Genomic DNA, 21356 nt, shown 5'->3' on the forward strand with positions numbered 1-21356 from the left:
CAGGGACCTACCAGCCCATCTCCGTTACCCTGAGAGGACCAGGGTAACTGATTTCTTCATAACCTCTCAGAGATATTCTTAGACAAATACTGACATGACTCCCCCTTTTCCCCTCTAGACACGGTAACACACTGCATAGGCTTCTACACGTGGCCATTTCCCTTGCTCTCTTGGAAATTCTCCAGCACAGAATTCCCTATTCTTTTCTGATGGCTCCATAATGACCCACTGTATGGTTACACCTTAATTTATTTAGCCACTTTCCTACTGGTAGCCATTTGGGTTGCTTCTTGTCTTTATTTTACTCCTGAAATGCTTCAATAAAAAAAAAATGAATAACTTCTTTGCACATAGGTGAAATCTGTAGGATAACTTTTTAGAAACTCTTGGGTCAAAGAGCAGGTCCAGCCTTAATGGTAATATGTAATGTCAAATTTACACTGATAGTATTCCAATGTATGCCCCCCCCCCACACACATACACACAAGTAATGTATACAGTTAACAAGAGTTTACAAAAGGCTTGGGAATAATGTAAAGGAAATAAACCTAGTGGCCTGAAGTTAGATAATAGGGTTTATGAGATACGGCTTTTTCATCTTTAGATTGTGATCCATTGAAGGAATGCTTTGCTTCCTAGCTCTCAACCTGCTGAACAGAGAAGAAACTCTCAGTGAGATGGGGGACTTGTCTTCTCCTCCTTCTCCTGCCTCGCATCCTCTCATCTCACTGAGCCAGAAAGGAACACAGAAGCTTTAGGTATTGCAACTCAGGGAATAGAGCACATGGTATTTTTCTCATCTCTACTGAGCAAAGTCATTGAAAGGACATGACTGCCAATGGACTCCTGGGCTGGACCCACTACCTGAGGTCCACCCACCTCACCCCCTTTCCTGTCCTTGGAATGTGGGTTCACTTGCCTTTCCCATTCTGAGAGTCTGCTCCAAGGACATGGCCTTGAGATGGTGATGGGGTGTTGAAAACATCTTCGTGGTGTTCATGACTGAGCCCACTTAGGGTCTCTTTGGAAACTTATGATTTGGCAAGCGGGTGCGGGGATCCATTCATCTTGCCGGCATCTATGACAAGCCTCATATGTAAGTTCCCTTCGTTTATTAAACTTGCCACCACCAACCTGGAGTGGTCTGCCTCTTTCTTTCAGTTGCTCCCTGCCCTCTGGTATGGGTGCTGGGAAGCTCCTGACAGGGTTGTAAACAGCAAGCTCCATCTCCCCAGTACCAACATCTGGCTCAACTGGAAATCAACTAGAACTGAGCTGGAGACTAAGCATGACGAGCAGGTGGGTAGCAGAAAGATTGAGAAACCAAGGGGTCAAGAAGGCAGAAAAGGGAGAAGGGACAAAGGAGAGACACTTCTCTCAGGAGTGGAGGTTTTATGGTACTTCTTCTCTAGGGTAGCAGCCTTTGCTCTCTATGGTTTTTGTAGGAAGTATGGAAAGATTCAGATTAGGATAGATGATATTATTCTATGGGAGCTTAAAGGCCAAGGACAATTTGTTTTGCTCTCAATCTTCTAATTTCCTTAAATATTGCTAAAGTTCTAACAGAAATTCCCATTACAATGAAAAAAAATACTAAACAAAACTATTTGTAATAAAAGATTGGTGTGGCAGTTTGCTGTATCCTCGCCATATTCTATTCCATTTTCTTTCTGGGCCAGAGCTAGATTCCATTTTTCTGCTTTCCTTACTATTTAGTGGGGTCTTATGACTATGTTCTGGTCTGAGGAGCATGGGCAGAAGTGATAAGCACCATTTCTAGGCATGGCGCCTGACACCCTTCCCCTCTAACCCCATGAAATCACTTCTACACTTTTTGTCACCCTCCCCTTTTTAAAAAGAGATTTACTTATTTATATCTTAGAGAGAGAAAGAGAATGAGAATGCAGGGAGGAGAGGCAGAGGGAGAGGGAGAGAGAATCTCAAGCAGACTCCTCACAGACTCAGCACAGAGCCCAGAGTGGGGCTTCATTTCATGACTCTGAGATCATGACCCTGAGATCAGGACCTGAGTCAAAACCAAGACTCAGACATTTAACCAACTGCACTACCCAGGCACCCCACCTTTCCTCCTTCTTGTACAACTGGAAATGAAAGTCTCCAAAGCCTTAGACCATGTCAACCTTTAGTAAAGCTAGAACACAGGATGAACTTGGGGTCCTGAATTCTGCTTATGAGATCAAGTCAGGAGAGCCTAAATTTTGTGCCCTCCATAACTAGATATTAGTTCTCTCCTTGGATTGGTCTCTGCTGGCAAAGTTGCTGTCCTGTCCAGATACTTCTAGGTCTTCATAAGCTTCCAAGTAAGAAGGCACAGGAGGAGGTGTAGGATTTGACTTCATTCTATAATTTCCCCCAATTTTAAATAAAAACCTTCTCTTAATTAGCAGAAGAGGTCAGATAATTCTTTGTGAAACCTCTTGAAATTAAAAAAAAAAAAAATAGAAATTTATTCCACGTGCTAGAATGTACTTCTGGGGGTACTAAACTCTATGCCATTTAGCCTTCAGCCCTGGGACTCTAAGGGATATAGCCAAAGTGAATCCTGGCTATAAGAACAACTTGTTGGCCTTTGGCATGGACAGGGGAAGAGAGGAGAAGGGAGAGTTAGGGAAGGCCAACATTCGTAGGGCACTTGTTAATATACCTCCACCTGTGTTATCTGCATTAAATGTATTTTCTCCCTTAACAACCAAATGGGGTAGCCTCCTTTTATAGGAAGCTCAGACTCTGAGAAACTTCACTGACCAAATGACATGAAATTATTGATCGGTGGAAGTGGAGACCCAAAGAGCACATGCAGGGAGGGTCCCAAGTATCAGAAATGCAGAAAGACTAGAGGCGGGAGGCAGGAAAGTCAGAGAAGGAACACCTCCCCTCTGCGCACCCACCCCACTTCCCTGAAAATGTTTGCTTGAGAACAAGGCCGGCAAGGCTGTTTTAGCCGTTTTTATTCTCCAGGACACTTTGGCCCTTAAGGAACGTGTTCAATCAAAGAGCTTTGAAAAGACTGTATTCACTGAAGTTACCCAGTCTTTTTTATTTCTCATCACCAAAATGACGACAGAACCAGGTTCCATTAGTTCTGATGTTTCAGTCCACACAGGTGTTCATTAGAGACCTTAAACATCACCATTTAAGAAGACATCAGCTTTGGGGAGAAAATACTTTTTGAAAGCAACCTTAATGAAGTAATTGCTACATAATCTGGAAACAGAAATGTCTTTTATGATCGAATTTTTACTTCCAACATATTGACTAATGTCGGGATTATTACACGTCACAGTGAACTGAACAGGCATATACTTCGCTCTGAGTTGGCATAGGTGTATTCTCAAAGGATTAAAATGGCAAAGACAGGGAGGGATGAAATTAAATTAAGCTTCTGCGTAAGTAAGAGGAATAGTGCAATATCCACATTCTTTGCCAACAATTTTGGTTTCCAAAGGTGCGTGCTCTTCCTAGTTTGCTGGTATTTGTTACCCAAAGAGGTACCATTGGAGGTAATTTGATTTATCCATGGTCAATCAGGGCCTAAGGCCCCCTAGTGGTTTCCCATGGAATAAAATTTCAACATTCATTGATGTCTGGTTACTACTTCTTACCTCCCACTTCCCAAACGTTTCTCGTACCTCCCATCCACACTTGCTGTATTCCAACCATGGAGGTTTCATTGTGTCCACCACTTTCCCATCTCATGACCTTTGCACTTGCATCGAAATCTGAAGTGTTACCTGTTCACTCTATTGAAGGTAGGACCTCATTCCACATTGATTTACTTTCTATCACAGCATTATGTTTTCGTGGTATGTAAGCACAATCTGAATTTATTTTTAATCTTTTTTTTTGGTTTACTCAAGTATACACATCATGTGATTATTGGACTTGTCTTTGCTCACTGAGATGAGGTTAGCTCCATGACAGCTCTTAGAGGCCACGTTCCTGGGAATTTTCTTTAGTCCTTGGGAAATTTTATAATTGCAGATGCTAATGGTTAGCATTTCTTTACCATCTTTACCATCTCTGCTAAGAAGTATAACTTACTAGACAAAACACTGGTAATAATTAACTGAAGTCCTATATAAAATAATGGTCTGTCTGGTTCTCCAAACTGTAACCTTTCAAGACACAAACAATCAAAATGTGAAAGCTTTGAATGGAAAAGTTGCATCTGTTTAGTTCAAGGTGAACCCCAGAGTCCAGCACAGTGTCTGGGGCATGACAGACATTTAATAACTACTTGTTGAAAAATTGAATAAACAAAACTGCAGGTATGATCAGAATGCTGAAAATGGGCAATGAATGTGAGAATTTTCAAAAAGTGGGAGAAGGTAGATTTCAAAAGTCGTAAAGTGATGAATTTAGTGGAAATCCCAAATAAGACTTGACTTATAATATCTGACAAAAACTGCCTGTCGTCTTTAGGAACTAATTCTCAAAGAACACTACACAGATTAGGGAAATGATGACTCTGGATTTCAGAATGGTGCTCTGCCTAAAATAGAGCTTCATCCCAGAGTCTAAGGAGGCACCTGAGGGCTGACTGAGGAGAATAATGCGGCAATTTGGCTATAATCACTTTCTAACTCATCTTACTTAATAATTTGTGGTTCCTGAATAAAAAGATGTTTGAATATACATAGGTCACATGAATCTGAGAATAATAACCAATAGTTTGGTTTAAAAAATCAGAATTCAAAATCATATCATTATACTGAAATGATTGGCTGAATCTAACAAAATTAACTTTGAAAGAATTCACTGTATGTACCTAAAATTGTGTCTAATAAACCCATTGCACAGATGCTGGGTGGGGAGTTTTCACTTAACAGTAGTAGCACACGTGGGGAAACCCCAATCTTATGGCTCGAGGTGATGGAAGAATGAATGGAAATGAACAGGCAATATGACTGCCAAAAAGCTAGTGTGATTCATATTTATAAAACACTTAGAAAACTCACAACACGGTAACTGTAGTTAGGGTTCGATGTATAATTATGGAAGCGGGACCAAAGTTCTTAGTGTATAGAGAGGTCAGCCCTGCTTAATGGATTCAGAATCTTCCACCTAGTAAGGGCCCCATAATTATATGTTGATTGGGTTTTAATGGGACAATGTTTGACTTACATCTTAAAGATTGAATAAATATATCTAAGATTAAAGATGATAATTCTACACACAGAAAAAAAAGGGCTCCCAAATAATAGGGCATGGAAAAGCAGGAGGAATGTTTGGATGAAAGCATGAGAAAGACTTAACATACAGGGTGTGAAAGACTTAACATACAGGGTGTGCGGCAAGGCTGGCAATATACATGGGGTCAGATAATGGAAGATCTTACATACCAAGCTAAGGATTTTGAATCTGATGCCTGATCTTGTTTCATGATTTTAAGCAGGCTGATAAAACAAAGCTCAGCGTTGTCATTTTAGAAATCTATTGAAAGCAGAGTTTTTAGGGAAATATGGAGGTTCTCAACCTCAGTAGGATCCTATTTAATTAAGAAATGATAAGGGCCAGGACTAAGGCAGGGGCACTGGGACTGGAGAGGAGGAGCTAAGAGATAATACTCAGGTATTCTGACACAAGTAAAAAAATGGAAAAAAAAATTTGACATATACTTAGACTAAGGAAAGAATATATGCTAGTCCGGTATTTAAATTCATAGCCATGATTAATTTATGGAACGTATTAGAAATATCTAATAAAATTTCCATTTGCCCAGCTGGACATAGGCATTCAAAAGCCCATTTGAAGGAAAAGGCAATAAGAGTCATAATTTCCATTTTTCTTTATTTAGCTTATAAGTACACGGATGCTCTGAGATGATGTTTCAGTCTTTTTGATACATTTATAGGTTTTTGTGTTGTTGTGCTTGCATCACTAAGGGTAGAATCTAGACTCTACTACTGAACCAGCATCTCCCCCAGTTGCCTTTTTAAAAAGGAAATATGCTCTGTTTTAGAATTATGAAAAAAATTAATTGTGCAAGTAGAGTTGTTACATAATGCAACCATCCCTCTCCCTCTTTTCTGGGATGAACCCACTGTGGGGTGCTACTCACTGGGTTCAAGACAAAATCTTTCACTGTTGTGATCCAGTGTGCGCTTGTTGGGTCCAACGTTAACTATTCTGCTAACTAATAGAAATCGCAGTATTCTCTTAAACTCCATGGAGGCGACACTGATGTTAAGGAGATTTCACTCCCTGGTTGGCACCTGATGGAGGGTATTTCCGGCAACCTGACCTGGAAGCAGTGCCGAAATCAACAGTGCTCAGGTGTCCCTGGGAGCGAGGAGCTAAAAGGCAAGAAGTTAAGAAGAGAGCCCTGTGAGGGTGATCTAAGAATGACTCGAGGCTCACTGGTATCTGAGATGCACTTTTCAGCTTTTTCTTTCCTGGGATCTGACCCTTTTATTGATCATCAACCTTAATAAAATATATTCGGTTTAATGAAATGTAAAGGTTTGTGTTAGCTTTCCTTGGGAAATAACAAGAGAACCCATGTTCCTGTGTGGAAGGAGGTTGCCAGGAGTAGGCTGCAGGAAATTTGAGTCATCAGCAGAGGAGCCCAGGGCAGCTGTCTGCGATGAGCCCACATGCTGCTGGATTTGCAGAGCATCTGAACCCTTGAAGGGTTGCCTGGAAATTCTTGGGGTCAAAGACTGGGTTTCCTATGGTCACGTGGCTCACGACAACTTTTCCATGAAATCAGAATGAAGGGACACTCAAGATGCATTCCTTTCTCGATTTTACTAGAATAAATACACACTGTAATGGGGAAAAAGCGATTAAAAACAGTAGTCACCTTTTACTTCAATGTACGTTTTTATTCATACTTGAAAAGAATAGTCTATTTTACTACTAACTTATTGTAAATGTACCCAGAATCAAAAGGTCTATAGAGACATAAAAAATGTATGTAGTTTCTATTAAATAACACTTTCTGGTCACTTTAGAATAGGAGTATAATATACAGGTATTATATGCACAAAAATGTAAAAAGGAATTGTGAAAACAAGTCTCATTACCAGTTTATATAAGAAAAAAGACATTCATTTTTTCATGGGCTACCAACATCATCTATGATGATTCCTAACAGGATTCAACTTGTTCAGTTAATTCACCTGGTGGCTCAAAAATCTGTAGAAAAGATGTTAATTTACAGTGAAGTCACTACACAGTGTTGGGAGCAGTAGAAATTCATATTGGTACAAAATATCATTCAAGATTTTTACATTAAGTTGCAAGTGTCAAGGTTGTGACACTTGAGATCTAAGAATTGTTGGCAAGAGATCTAAGAATTGTTCGAGACTGAAACTTTTTTTTTTCTTAAATGACTTCTGCTGGTAAAAATGTTAAAGGTTAAAAATATGTAGAAATAGACAGGAGGTGCGATGTCCTTGTCTTCCTGTTTCCTTAACCAGCAGATCCTTGCCCTTGAAATGTAAGGAAATGTTTTCGGTACTTCCAATATTTTCCACAAGATGGCAGAGCTGCCATTACAGATGTGAGAGCAGACTTTCTTACACAGCAACCAAGAGACTTAGAGGCATTCTCACCCATTAAATCCTGCTATCGTGCTTTCAGTAGTAGCAGTAGTAGTAGTAGTAGTACCAGCAGTTGTTGTTGTAAAATAATAAAAACATCCAGTTTGTTAGAAACGATATTAAAGAAACAATCATGTGTTGCATAATCTCTGTAATTATGCCATAGTTGCACGGAGACTGCATTTAGCATTGTTTTTGCTCCTTTAGTGAGTCCCCGTACCTGTTTGGTCTGGTTTTTATTTGAGCACTGACCCATCTAAAAAGGCCCCAGGCCACCACTCTCAGATCACCCCAGATATAGTAGGAAAATGTCTCTTGCTATCACTCAGGCAAGTGGTGGCCATGATTGCTTTTGATTGCTAGGACCTATCGACTTGTTGCCTTTCCTACAAATTCCGAGGTCCCTCAGACTTGTTTTGGTTTGTCCGAAATGAGTGACTGCAGTTCTGGCATGTGCTGTTCATGCCCTGAGCAATCAGGGGCTCATTTTGCCAATGTGCTCTTTCATAACATCACAAGAAAAAGTGCGGCACATGCTGGCCCAAACGAATGGGGCCGTGTGTGGCCTCATGAGACCTCAAGATCACAGAGTGAACAGGTGTCCTTTCCAGAACTTGAATTCAAAGAAGACAATTCTCTGATCACCTGAAAGCGGTTCGGATTTCTTTTGTAAACTTCTCAAGGCAAAGTTGTGTATTTGATTTGTTTTGGTCACTCCCAGCTTCTTGCGCAAAGTAGATGCTAGCTAAGTGATTGTTGAGTCACAAAGAGAGAGAGGAAGGTTGCAAACAGGCTCTCCTTCCTCCTGAGATTGCGGGGACTCTCCATTCAGAAGAAGGAAAGCCCCAGCATCTCCCAGGAGGACCTGGCTGTGCAGCATCCTAGCAGGCATTGCTTTCGTAGGAATGCGAAGTTAGGGGGGCTTGGGTGGCATCGTCTTTTAAGCGTCTGCCTTCAGCTCAGGTCACGGTCCCAGGGTCCTGGGATCGAGTCTTGGCTTGGGTTGCTCAACGAGGAGTCCACGTCTCCCTCTGCCCCTCCTCCTGCTCATATGCACAGGCTCGCTCTCTCTCACAAAAACAAACAAACAAATAAATAAATAAAATCTAAAAAGAAGTGTGAGGTTAATACTCCTCTTGACAACTGGATTGTAAGCTTCTTGCCAGAAAACTCTGTTACGATTTTCTTGGTGCCTGCACACATCACACCTTGAAGGTGTTCTGCTGGGGGGGAGGGGCGGGGGGTGTTGAAAAAAAAGACCAGCAACCTTATGATGCCGTCAGTGGATACTGGCACGGGATATAGTCTGAACGGGCTAACCTAACCCTGTCTCACCCATGCGGCTGCTGTACCCAATGCCAGTACGGCAACTACGTGCAGAGAAACTTCAAGACCAATAGTATCCTCTGCGTACAGTCGGTTTTACACACCAAGGAACAAATCGGAATGATCCGTAAGGGAAAAAGAATGTGCACGCCCCAGTTTGATATGTGCTGCCACTCTCAAGGCAGAGATTTCCCATATTAGAATGCTGATAGGCCAAGAATGCATCAGGAAATACGTTTATTTTGGTGAATGTGGGCAGGAGAAAGGAAGAAGGGCTCAGTGTTCATGCTCTCCTCTAAGGCTTCCCTTTTCTGTGAAATATCCCAGGACTTTGATGTCTTTGCCACTGAAAAAAATCAAGGCATTCTACCAGAAGAGACAATTTGGTGACTGTGAGGTGGAGGACATTTATCAAAGGGGAAAATTTCAGAGAAGTAATACCAAGGGCTGCCATATTGAAAATCTTTATTCATTTGTTTCCAGAGACGTCTTCTCACTAGCATGTGGCTCCTACGTAGGACATTCAGGGAATGTCTTTGGTATTACAGATACCTTAACCTTTCAAAGACCCAAGCATCTTCACTTTAACCATTTGAATCGTGGTTTTCCAAAGTGAAATTTACATACCTAATTTTTAGGAAAGACTGTGTTGACCAGAAGGTCAACATGTAATGTAAGGTTAGGCAGAGCAGTGCTACCTTAAAGGGCTTCTATTCAAACCATAGACACTGAAGACCCATATAATTATCTGAAAATTTTTTCAGGAGACGAGAGTAAAATATCATACTTAAATAAAAGTGTATAAAATAATTTTTGGACAGATGAAAGAAAGTATCTTGAGTAAGGGGTTCCTGTTCTGAATTCTCAGTAAATATTTTTATTGGTAAAATAAAAATATCAAAAAAACGAAAAAATAAAAATATCATGTGGATCATCATATGAATATAAAAGGGGCTCCCTGAATCACGGCAATGTTGCCCACAGACTCTGTCAAGTATATTCATTCTCACCTTAGATATCCCCAGACAACTGTGCTATACAAATTTTTATATTAGTATTCTGTGTCTGTTCTTTTAGAGAGAGTATGTTACTTGACTTTTGGTATTTCTGCTTATTTTATACCAAGCTCCCTTTCTGATTTTCTGATAGGATATATGATTGAAAAGTAAGCCATTAAGGTAATTAGAATCGTATACATTAAGTATAGTACAAATTAAGAGTAACTAGGATTTAAATAAATGGTTGAAGAGCTTTTCTATGGAAGAAAGGCAGGAGTTACAGAGTGCGGATTGGATTTTATAAAATTTACCAGGATAGGCAGAAAGCCTTTTTATTTGTCTCTTGATTCTCTGTTCTGTTGAGGACAGATGAGGTTGCCAAGTGGCAGAGTTCTTGTCACACAAAGGGAGTCTCAGAAAAATTTGAAAGGTAAGCACAAGTGAGAATACAGGTTTTTTGTGTTTTGTGTTTTGTTTTTGTTTTTTTTGTTGTTGTTTTTTAAAATTTTCTGTCTTTTTACCTACAGTGGTAGAAAATTCCTTAGTGTGTTTCAGAAGGTCTCAGTGGGAATTCTCACCTATACATTTCTGTCACAGGATCAGAAATAACTTTGTTATTCTGAGGCAGGGCATTTTCCTTAAGGAACAGAATTGGAAATTTCACTTTGGATTTTCTCCCAAAGGACTTAGAAGTGTTGTGAAGTGTTAATACCCAAATTCCCTTTGAGTCTGACAGGATGAAATTGAAATAGCTATGTCTTTAAAAGAAAACATGACATAGTCTTCCTCCAGCAGATACTGGTGCTGATGATACTCTGAGCTGCTCGCATTTATCACATGGCCTCATGGATGGGCCGGGACGCTTTAATGAAAACTCTCCATTTTTTTTTTTTTAAAGGGGTAGTAATTATCATGCGGCCCCATATTTATCCCTGTGGAAATGTGAAGTCGAGGCAGACTAAAATCAAAGAGGGTTGATGGCCATGGGCCCTGAAACAAATGAGAGAAGAATAAAACAGAATCTGGACTTGGCCTTTTTGACCGTCCCCCGCAACTTCCTTCTTGACAAAGATTAATGGGACCAATGTGACTCAAACTCAGAGATTTTAGAGCAAAGCCTTTGCAAGCCTAGGAGCACAAAAATACTTCACAAAGGGCCATGAGATTTTGATTTCTGGGCGAACTTCAGAATCTGAGTTATATAACGAAAACCCTATGTGATCTTAAGAATTCCAAAATCAATCAATTGATTTTTTAAAAAATTCACCACACTAACCAAAGGGTTTAAAAATAATAAACAGAATGGAATTAATAAGCTTTGCCTGGCCTATAAAAACAAAGTAAGTATGCCACACGAATTGTCCCAAATTTCATCCTCTCAAGTTACTGAACGTGGTGCTCCATACATTATATTTTGCCTAAAAGTGTCTTGCAGAGAAAACTCTTTTTGTTACCTAGAGCGATGGCAAAAGTGAAAAGCCATAGAAGAACCTAAATAAATATTTCTAGGTGCTGGTTGAATAAATGGGTTAAATGTGACAGTTTATAATAATAAAAATGTGAGTGCAAAGAGAAGGCTGCAAAGCATAAGGCAAGTTCTGATGAAGAAATGGGAATGCTGATTAGCATTCATAGTTATAATATTCCATTTGGATTATTGTTATCGGGATGCAATAGGAATCAACACAATGATTCAGCTGTTGGTTTCATATTACATGGGTGACCCAAACCAACTATTTTGTAAAACTGCCTTCAATGACTGCTACTTTAGGTTTGAAATAAATTGAAGAAGCCAGAAGGGGCAGAGAGTACTTCCCTTTTAAGAAAGAGGCTTAACAGAAGTGAAACTACACGAGGCAGTTAAAAAGCAACGTCAAGAAATGATTTGTGAAATCACTTCCTCGTGAATAAAAAAGTCTTTGGAAGACACTGATGCCAGTCGTTTCATTGGTTGACAATAAAGCGTGAGAAGTCTTGATAAGATCAGATTGGAACTATGTTTAAACCATAAGTAAAGAAAGAAGAAGGCAGGCTGGACTGAGCTATTCTGTCTTTTGGGAAGCAATAAGCAGGGATCTGAGGTCTGGGAATTTTTATTTGTCCTGAGAAGGCAAAATGGTGAGATGAAAGCCCCTCGGGGGCGTTTCTGATGCTCAGATCCAAGCAGAGGGAAGGTGATGTGGGAGGAGCCGACAGCAGGTGTCTTCCTCAGCTATTCTGATCTTTGAAGACAAGGTGAAAAAAAAATCACCAGACTGCAATCAATAGCCAAACCCTAGTTCCATCAGGACTTGGGACAGCAGGTGGCCACCAATGAATGAGTAAAGAAGACTGGACTGAGAACTTGTAGAGCAGACCCAATGGGACATGGGACAAGTTGCTGCAGCTACCAGCCCGTCTCTTCTTCTGTAAACTGAATCACTGAGGTCATTTCTACTCTACAACTTGATACTGTACCAGACATCTTGTTTCTGGCTTTAGGCATCTTATATTTCTTTTAACGTTCATTCCTTAAAATAACCTTATGCTCTTCACATTTTAGCGATGTGATTGTTTAGAAAAGGGTATACTTAAGTGTTGAAGTTTGCGGGTAGATACATGTGTACAAAATGAGTAAGTCAACTAATCTTTCAGTTGTTAGTAATGGCTGCCAAATTTGTAGGCACTGGGTAATAGGCAATTATAACACTTTCCAGTGACGGAAATCACTTCATAGGACGTGGTTGAGTAAGTAGTATCTGGAAGATTCCTCTGTCTCTGTTTTTCTCTCTGTCTTTTTCTGCCCCCTCCCACAACCTAGCCTAGGAGGGATGTATGATAAAATGTAATTAGGAAATTTTTATGATTCCCTTCAATTGTATTTTTTTCTTAGGGAAAAAGACTATCAAGTAGTTTAAAATACTTCTGCCACTCTAGCCAATATGCTATTGGAAAACCAATGAAGGGAAACACAGGCCCAACTTCTATGGAGAAAAAATAACAAGGAAGGACTATATACTCTTCACCTATATATCCTGCCCACTTCTTATGTATCGAAGTCCATATATAGTTGTTGAATTGAATAAAAAGAAAATAATGATGCTATTAATCAATCCAGACGAAAAGATGTTGCTAACATAAAAAAGTTGAAAAGTTATGGCCATAGAAGAAAAATTTATTTTTGCAGTACAATAGCAAGGACCATGCAAAACATTGGATTGGCTCTTGAATTTTAAATTTAATTTCCAGAAAAGGAAAGCTAAAATATACTCTGCAGAATTATGGAAGCATAAAAGGATCTTGAGTCATGGATTTTTTTTTTTTCTAGGAAGAAAGGCAGAAAGATGAGGTAGAAATTCTCATTTCACAGAGCCAGTGATTACTTTCTCACAGTATTGAAGTATATATGTATTATAATTAAAGTAAATGAAAACATTATTTCAAAAAATCAAGAGAAAGAACTAGTTTGAATTGTGTGGCAGAGACTGCTAAGCAGTCTTCAATATATGTTTCTCTTCCTTGCTAAGAGAGAAGCCCCTAATTTTTAGTTGGGCACAAGGCTACAGAGAAAAAAGACTATAATTCCCAGTTTTCCTTGCAGTTAACTTAGGCTGGACCAAGTTTTGGTTAATGGGATGTAAGCAGAAGTAGTATGTGCAACTTCTGAGACATGTCTTTAAATGAGGAAGCACCTTTCTTTGCCCCCTTTTCCTCCTTTTTGGCTGGAATACAGAAGCAATGGCTGGCACTTTAGCAGCCATCTTGAGTTATGTTAGAGCTTGAGAATGGCAGGACACATAATGAAGCTGCAGTAATGAACCTGGGTCCTTGTTTGTTGGGAATCCAAGTGCAGCTCTTTGCTAACTATTTCCAGAATTTTGAAATATGAAGAGACATAGGCTCTATCTTGTTTAAGCCACTGTTCATTCTTTCTTTTCTTTTCACCTGTAGATCCTTCCTTCTTTCATTCCTTCCGTCCTCTTTCCCTCCCTCTCTCTCATTCACTACCTCTCTCTCCTTTTCCTCCCTTCCTCCCTCCCTCTCTTTCTTTCTTTCTTCTTCTCACTTGTAGGTAAATATAATCTTAACTATTATAAACTGACCAGATCATCTGCCAAAGCAAGTTCTATGAGAATAACTAGGTAGATCATTGGTTTCATCAAACTGTTTTCTGTGGTGTGTGGTGTGTGTGTGTGTGTGTATGTGTATGTGTGTTTTAAAAAACCTAACTCTGAAGAGGAAATAAAAAGCATACCCTCAATGGAAATAGTTCACTGTTTTTAGTCACTCAAAGAAACAAGCACAACAACTCTGTGTGAAGGACTGATAAGTCCCAATCCAAATTAGGTAGAGTTTCAGTTTTGGATTCTTCCTTCTTTCCTTTCTCCCTCCCTTTCTTTCTCTTTTCCCCTCTCTTCCTTCCATTTTCCTTTCCCCACCCCATTTTGTTATCTTCTTTTTACTTAATTTAACTCTCAAATTCAAACCAAAGCCTATTTTTAGATTCTTTGAATATTTCATATTTTAAAATGTTTAGCATTTAACATGATTCTTGCCTTTTATATATCTGCAGGTCCAAGGCAGATGATTCATTTTTCATCTGACACCATTTTTTCCCCTAGAAATATTGATATTTTATTTATTTATTTATTTATTTATTTTTAGAAAAGATTTTGTTTATTTGTCAGAGAGAGAGAGGGAGGGAGAGCGAGCACAGGCAGACAGAGTGGCAGGCAGAGACAGAGGGAGAAGCAGGCTCCCTGCCGAGCAAGGAGCCCGATGTGGGACTTGATCCCAGGATGCTGGGATCATGACCTGAGCCGAAGGCAGCTGCTTAACCAACTGAGCCACCCAGGCGTCCCATCCTAGAAATATTGATATTTAAGAAAGTTTATACTTGGCGTGCCTGGGTGGCTCAGTGGTTTAAGCCTCTGCCTTAGGCTCAGGTCATGGTCTTGGGGTCCTGGGATCAAGCCAGGCATTGGGCTCTCTGCTCAGCAGGGAGCCTGCTTCCACTCCCCCCGCCCTCCACCCCCGCCTGCCTCTCTTCCTACTTATGATCTCTCTGTGTCAAATAAATTTAAACAAACAAAAAAAAAAAAAAGAAAGAAAGAAAGTTTATCCATTTTCTACAAATGTTTTTTCCCCTTTAGCCCTCAATAAAGAAATTAAGCTTCTTTAGGATGAAAAGAGGGAAACTATCTATAAATTTTAAATTTTTTGAGAATTTTGTTTTTTGGAGAATTCTTTATTAGTAAATACATCTTCCCACAATTAAAATATCTCTGCCCCTTTCTTCATTGCATACTATGCAGTTGTATGAGCAATGATTTCTTTTTTCAGTTCTGCTTTTGGACATAACATCCTTGGGTTGTGGGCCCGTTTTTCACGAATATTTGAATGGGGCTCACAGACACTTTCACAAACCTATCCAGAAAAGGTTACAGATTACTCTTAAATGGGAAGGACGCAACAAATACAGACATTCAAGGTTTTAAGTTTACAAAGATCAATTATTTGTATTTTTTCCTACTTAATTCAGTTATTCCTTGAAAGCAGTTACTACCTTGAGCTAAAATGTCAAGTTAGAAGGTTTGGATTCTCATGAACTGTAGAAGTTTTCCTAGTTACATACTCAAGTTACTTAGAAATGATAAGCCAGAATATTCACTCCATAGTGAGCCCACATTTTGGGATAGCATACATTTTTAAATTAGGTCTGAAATGAAGATGTTTATTTTTGGCAAGATTCCTTCCTAATTTGCAAGGACTGAAAAGAGCAATTTTGGTTTTTATTTGCTTTTCGATTTAGCAGCATCATGGTGGTTTTCCTCAGCTTTGCAACAAACATTTTAGCTGGTTCTAGTGAACACAAATTCCTCCCAATCATGAGTGCCTCATTCATCAAACGAGACAAATGGCAGCCTTGCTATATTTTATTAGATCTTGGCCTCTTAAAGCTGGCTACCTTCCTTAGTTAGGTCTATAGGAAAGAGCGGTGCTTATTTTTCTGAAGGAAAAAAAGAAAGAAGTCAATATATTGCTGGGGCAACATGTCAAGTTATCTTCAAAACAAGTAAGTCAAAAGCCTTTCAGTTTTTGGATGGTGTGAACATGTTTTGCTCAGGGACACATACCCTTATGTTATATGGCATGAGAAACTCTTAAGATAGGTGGGGGTGGGGAGGTGGTGGTGTTAGAGCTTTTCCAAAGAGATGTTTGAGATTTCTCTGATGTAGACTGTTCTACACCCAAAGATGTGTTCTGTCTCCTGAGAATTCTGGAACAGCCTTCCACGCCTTGTGACTACCCTGCTCAACTCTGGCAGTCATGAAGTATGAGTGGAAGAGGAAGGAAATAGAAGGTAGACTCCCAATTGCCTGTGGCTCCACACAATGCCAGCAGAAGACACTTAAGAAAGGATAAGCCGTTGTTGACACAAGATAGAAGATGGGGCAGGATTCACCAAGGTTTTATAAGCCATGATACCAAAGTGATGCAAAGATGAAAAAAAAATACATTGGTTTTAACTTTCCCCTTCTGCATTCCAGTTAGCACAGGGGGCTCATGGGGCAGTGGACATTGTAGCCTCAGCTTTACCAGGACCGCCTCTGAGGAGGACTCTTGAACCCAGAGCTGCACCGTCTCTCAGGATACTGAGATTCAGGCAAATGACTGCAGGCTCAGAGAACATCCATTTTCCCTTACTCTGCTCACACACACACTGCATATGGAGAAGCCAAGATCTGGCACAAATAGAGACATAGTGAACATGTCTATTGAAAGCCCCACAGAATGCTCAGTGCTGGATGGATTCCCTAAAACAAAAGGCAAGAATTGCAAGAACTGGAGGCATTCCCTCCCAAGGAGCAGCGACCGTGACAGCCCTGCAATGGAAAGACCCAGATCAAGGATGACCGCTGAGCATTAATGCAAAGCTCAGCACTTCTTTTCATTCCTTTGTCGTAGGGAAGCAGAACCTCGAAGGAGCAGCCAGGAGAGGAGAGGTAGGGAGAAGCAAAAGAGGGAGGAGAGGGGATCGATTGAACTTGTCTCTGATGAGAGGTGAATTCTCTGGAACTTTAGAACTGTCATTACAAATTGCTGGGATACCATATTAAGTAGTCACCGATATTGAAAATCCATAGAAAAAAAATCACTAGTGTAAGGATTTCCTCCTCCAATCTGTCACCTGCAGTGACACAGGGTGTAGGACTCTCCAGGGCACCTTACCAGTATGTACACACTTACACGAAGTTAGAACAGCAACAAAAGTTAGTATGGTGCTAATTTGTGAAATGTTAATTATGTTTTATTTGTGCATGTGTGTGGGGGGGACAATGAAATGACAGTTTAAAATACTGACATATTACTTTTATTCTCCTGTCTTACTTTCTACATTCTTGATATCCTATTAGCTTTACCCATAAAAATCATATGGATTAATCTCAAAATATAGAAGTTATTTTTAATTAGGAAATGCAATTTTTAGTCTTCGGTGTTTCCAGTTGTTCAAATTTGGCAATATTTTCAAGCTACTTCTCAGAAAACGTCGAAGAGTTTGGTGTTTTCATGGGCCTTTCATTGCACGTGGTTGTATGGCAAGAACTCAGGCCCCACTTGTTTTGATATTACAATACTAACTGTCTCTTTCAAATATGAGGTGTCAGAGTTTCCAGGACACTTTTTACATTTCATCTGATTCTCACTTCATCCTTGGGAGGTAGCAATTATAGTTCAATCTTACAGATGAGGAAAATTCCAAGGCCAAGACGTCCAGCACTGTCCAAGGCCAGAGTGGGGGGCCTGGACCCAAACTTACTGTTTGCCTTCCAGTTCCCCTTCCTTTGGCCATAGCTCTTGCCCCTCTGTATACAGGCAGGATTCTGGACCAGGCCACCAAATCCCCTAGGCTTCAGATCCCTCAACCATGCAATAGCGGCTTGGATTTGATCATTTCTGAGGTCCCTTCAGATGAATTCCTCTTCATTTTGGAGTTGGGTTTATTCAGTAGAATGAAAAATGATGGGATTCAGAGTGATTCTCCTGACTGAAGGGGCATAATCCAAACTCTAGTGACTAAAAGGAGCCTTTAGAATGCCACAGTGGTAGTCGTGAACTGGGAGGAACCAGGGTAGACTTTTGTATTGGTTCTGATTCTTAACAGAGTCTCATACAATATATAGACTCCCAAAAGAAAACAAGAACCTCTATACACATACAAAAATTTTCATGTGATTTTAGATGTTTTATAGATTGCCTTCTTAGAGATGTATGGGCTAAGTTAACAACTTTTGGATGGAAGGAGTGCACACGTACACAATTTTATGATCTATGGGTGACCTTATGTTGGTTGCTGTACAAAGTGAGCAAAATTTATTTTGATATGGGAAATAATAATTGAAAGTACAAAAGGAAAAACTGTGATGTGCTTTCAAAGCAGTTCTTTTTTTCTATGGAAAATTATGATCAAAAATTATGTTGAACAAATGTAAGTATCTTTTTAAGAAGCCTTTATAGAGATTCCACACCATTTTAAAGCTCCTTTTGGTTATCTTAACAGCAACATTCCTGATTGCAGATTTATGGTTGTGATTTCTGTCTCCCAAGCCTAGAAGCTGTATGTTTTGGCTGGACACCAGTGTCAGAACTGGGATAAAGAATAGAAAATACGAACGCCAGAGATACCCATGTACCCTCCAAAAGTAGAAAGATGTCTGCTAATCATGTTACTCTTCTATACACCCATGATGTAATTTCCAGAACACAGGAAGAACAGGATAACGTGCACGAATCTGGAAATTTAGACAGTGTGATGTTATTCTGCATTCTGGAAAGTTGAGAACGAAGGAGGACTTCATGTTTTGTCGTGTGGTGTCAAGAAAATGCCCCATGGTCAGTCTGAAACCCAGATCCCCTGTTTGCACCCATTCACCAGCTGTCACAGCTCTAAGTTCATGGTGAATAGCCCCCCGTAATATCTGTTAATGCAGAGTCCATCAGGCATAGGGTAACTGCGGTCCTCAGCAACATTGACTGGACACCTCAATACAAGAACCAGTATTTCTTTTAGAATAGACTGTAGAAGGCTTTCATGAATTTGTTTTTTCATTTTGCATGCCTCACATTAAATATTGTTAAAAAAATGAAAAAACAATTTTTAAATAATTTACAAGTATTCATGTAAGAAGAAAATGACTTAAAAAATACCCACCCGATCACCTACACCTCTAGCGCACAATGCTAATAACACATAGGCTGTGACCAAAGAACTCGGTGACTCGCGGGGAAGGAGGGAGGTGCAGTCCATCCTCTGGGAGGAGGTGAGATGTGTCAATGCGGAGAGGTGCTCTCAGTGGTGCCTGAATTCCTCAAAGTTCAGCAGCCGTGTTTCAGAGTCAGTGTCATTACTTATTTCGACCTAAAACAGAAAACATGGATCGCTTTAAGGAACTTCAAAATTGAAAGCTGAATTTCCTTTCTAGTCATCCAGGCTTCTCAAAAGGCAAAGTAGCTTCTGGGTGTTGCCCATGCGGTCTGTGTATATAATTGTAGCAATAAGAAAGCCAAAAAACCCCAGTCTTCAGATTAGGTGTGCAATCAGCTATAAAAATTGTAATATAGGATTGCCTTCCTGGGAGAGAGGGGACGGAGGACCGATGCAAAAGTATGGCCTTTGGTTGCCTTGGGGTAAAGATGACAGAGTAGTAGCATGTCTCTAAACTGCTAGGTACATCCTTAGCCTACAGCATCCTCTTGGTTGACAGCTCAAGAATCATCTTTATCTGGCTTTCATACGCTGATCTATGTCCCTACGTACATCCCATCCTGTGATGGTTAATTCTATGTATCAGCTTGGGTAAGCCAGGGCACCCAGATACTTGGTCAAACACCAACCTAAGGTGGCTGTGAAGGTATTTTTTTTTAAGATGAAATTCACATTTAAATCAGCAGACTTTAAATAAAGCAGATTATCCTCCTTGTCGTGGGTAGGTCTTATTCAGTCCCTTAAAAGGACAGAAAAACAAAGACTGAGGTGACCTCAGGAAGAAGGAATTCTGCCTCTGGACTGCCTTTGGACTCAAGACTGTAACATCAACCATTCCCTGGGTGTCCAGTCTGCCCCTACACTTGTTGGATTTGCCTGGCCCCATTATCCCATGAGCCAAATTCTTAAAATCTCTAAAATCTCTCTCTCTACACACACACACACACACGCACACACTATTGGTTCTGTTTCTCTGGAATACACACTCCCATCTAGTTAGTCTTGTCTATCGATTCTGACTAGGGAGCGAGCCTTTGGAAGTGGTGGTTCGGGCTTACACATCTTCCCACAATATCAACCCCAGTGCACTGTCCACCGCATCGCTGGCACTTAGTATTTGTTGAATACTTTTGCTCTCTCTGTTTCTCTCGTGAAAAAAGTCTTAGGGGCTCCAAATCCTATTCATCCATAGGGTTCGGTTGATGTTTCTTGTCCCCAGCAGACTTGTACTCCCTTGTCAGCCATACTGCTTTCTCCCCCTGCTGGCCGCAACTCCTACCTTGTCTGCTGTACCCCCTGTGGAGCTAATGGTGTTCAATTTCACATTTAATTTGGCTCTGATTGTTTCACTCAGTTATGTAAGTTTCCTTTCTGGGACAACATTATAAGTATCCTGCTGGTAGAGGCTGTGTTTCGCATTTATTTTATAGCCCCATCCTAGCAAGTCTCTTCTGTTAACTCAGTTCAATGACTCTTCCTATAGCCCAGAGTAGACCTTTTGGGTCATCATTTGAAATAGCTGAAAAAAACCCTCCAACTTTCCAGTTTTACTTTTTGGTAACCACTCTCCTCCATGTAAGTTTTGTTCCCTCCTGCAGGCCTCAAGAGTTAGAGTTCTTGGGGCATCTGGGTGGCTCAATGGGTTAAAGCCTTTGCCTTTGGCTCAGGTCGTGATCCCAGGGTCCTGGGGTTGACCCCACATCAGGCTCTCTGCTCAATGGGGAGCCTGCTTCCCCCTCTCTCTCTGCCTGCCTCTCTGCCTACTTGTGACCTCTGTCCAATAAACAAAATCTTTAAAAAAAAAAAAAAGAGTTGGAGTTCTTGAGTTCTGTCCCCTTCTCCCTATCACATTGTCTCTGCTCCTCTATTTCCTATGTTCTGGAAGACTTATAGCTCACATGTCTACCATTTTCCCTCATTGTAATTTATTTTATTTTATTTATTTATGTGACAGAGAGAGAGAGTCAAAGAGCACAAGGAGGGGGATGACAGAGGGAGAGGGAAAGGGAGAAACAGACTCCCTACTGAGCAAGGAGTCTGATTTGGGTCTTGATCCCAGGACCCTGAGATCATGACCTGAGCCAAAGGCAGATGCTTAACTGACTAAGCCACCTAGGTGCCCCTACCCCATTGTAATTTAGCAGGGATTGAAACAGAAAGATAAAGAGATGAGATTATAATGGCAGAATTTTTATTGTTTTATACAGTGTCTTAGTT

The 21356-nt window shown here is 40.3% G+C and overlaps 1 protein-coding gene across 2 annotated transcripts in view; it reads right to left on the reverse strand.

Annotated features, from left to right (window-relative positions):
- Positions 1-14967: 14967 nt before the first annotated feature.
- The window catches only part of NKAIN3 (sodium/potassium transporting ATPase interacting 3), a 610689-nt gene continuing 604300 nt past the window's right edge, over positions 14968-21356 (reverse strand). Inside the window, exon 7 of one of the 2 annotated variants that reach the window (XM_013046102.2) lies at positions 14968-19292. In XM_013046102.2, coding sequence (XP_012901556.1) covers positions 19283-19292 — 10 coding nt within the window. In that variant the 3' untranslated portion in view covers positions 14968-19282. The remainder of the gene's footprint in view (positions 19293-21356) is intronic. The other variant, XM_045075743.1, reaches the window with a different exon arrangement.

This window comes from Mustela putorius, unplaced genomic scaffold (assembly GCF_011764305.1).
Source record: "Mustela putorius furo isolate JIRA1106 unplaced genomic scaffold, ASM1176430v1.1 tig00000151_pilon_pilon_pilon, whole genome shotgun sequence".
Classification (NCBI taxonomy): domain Eukaryota; kingdom Metazoa; phylum Chordata; class Mammalia; order Carnivora; family Mustelidae; genus Mustela; species Mustela putorius.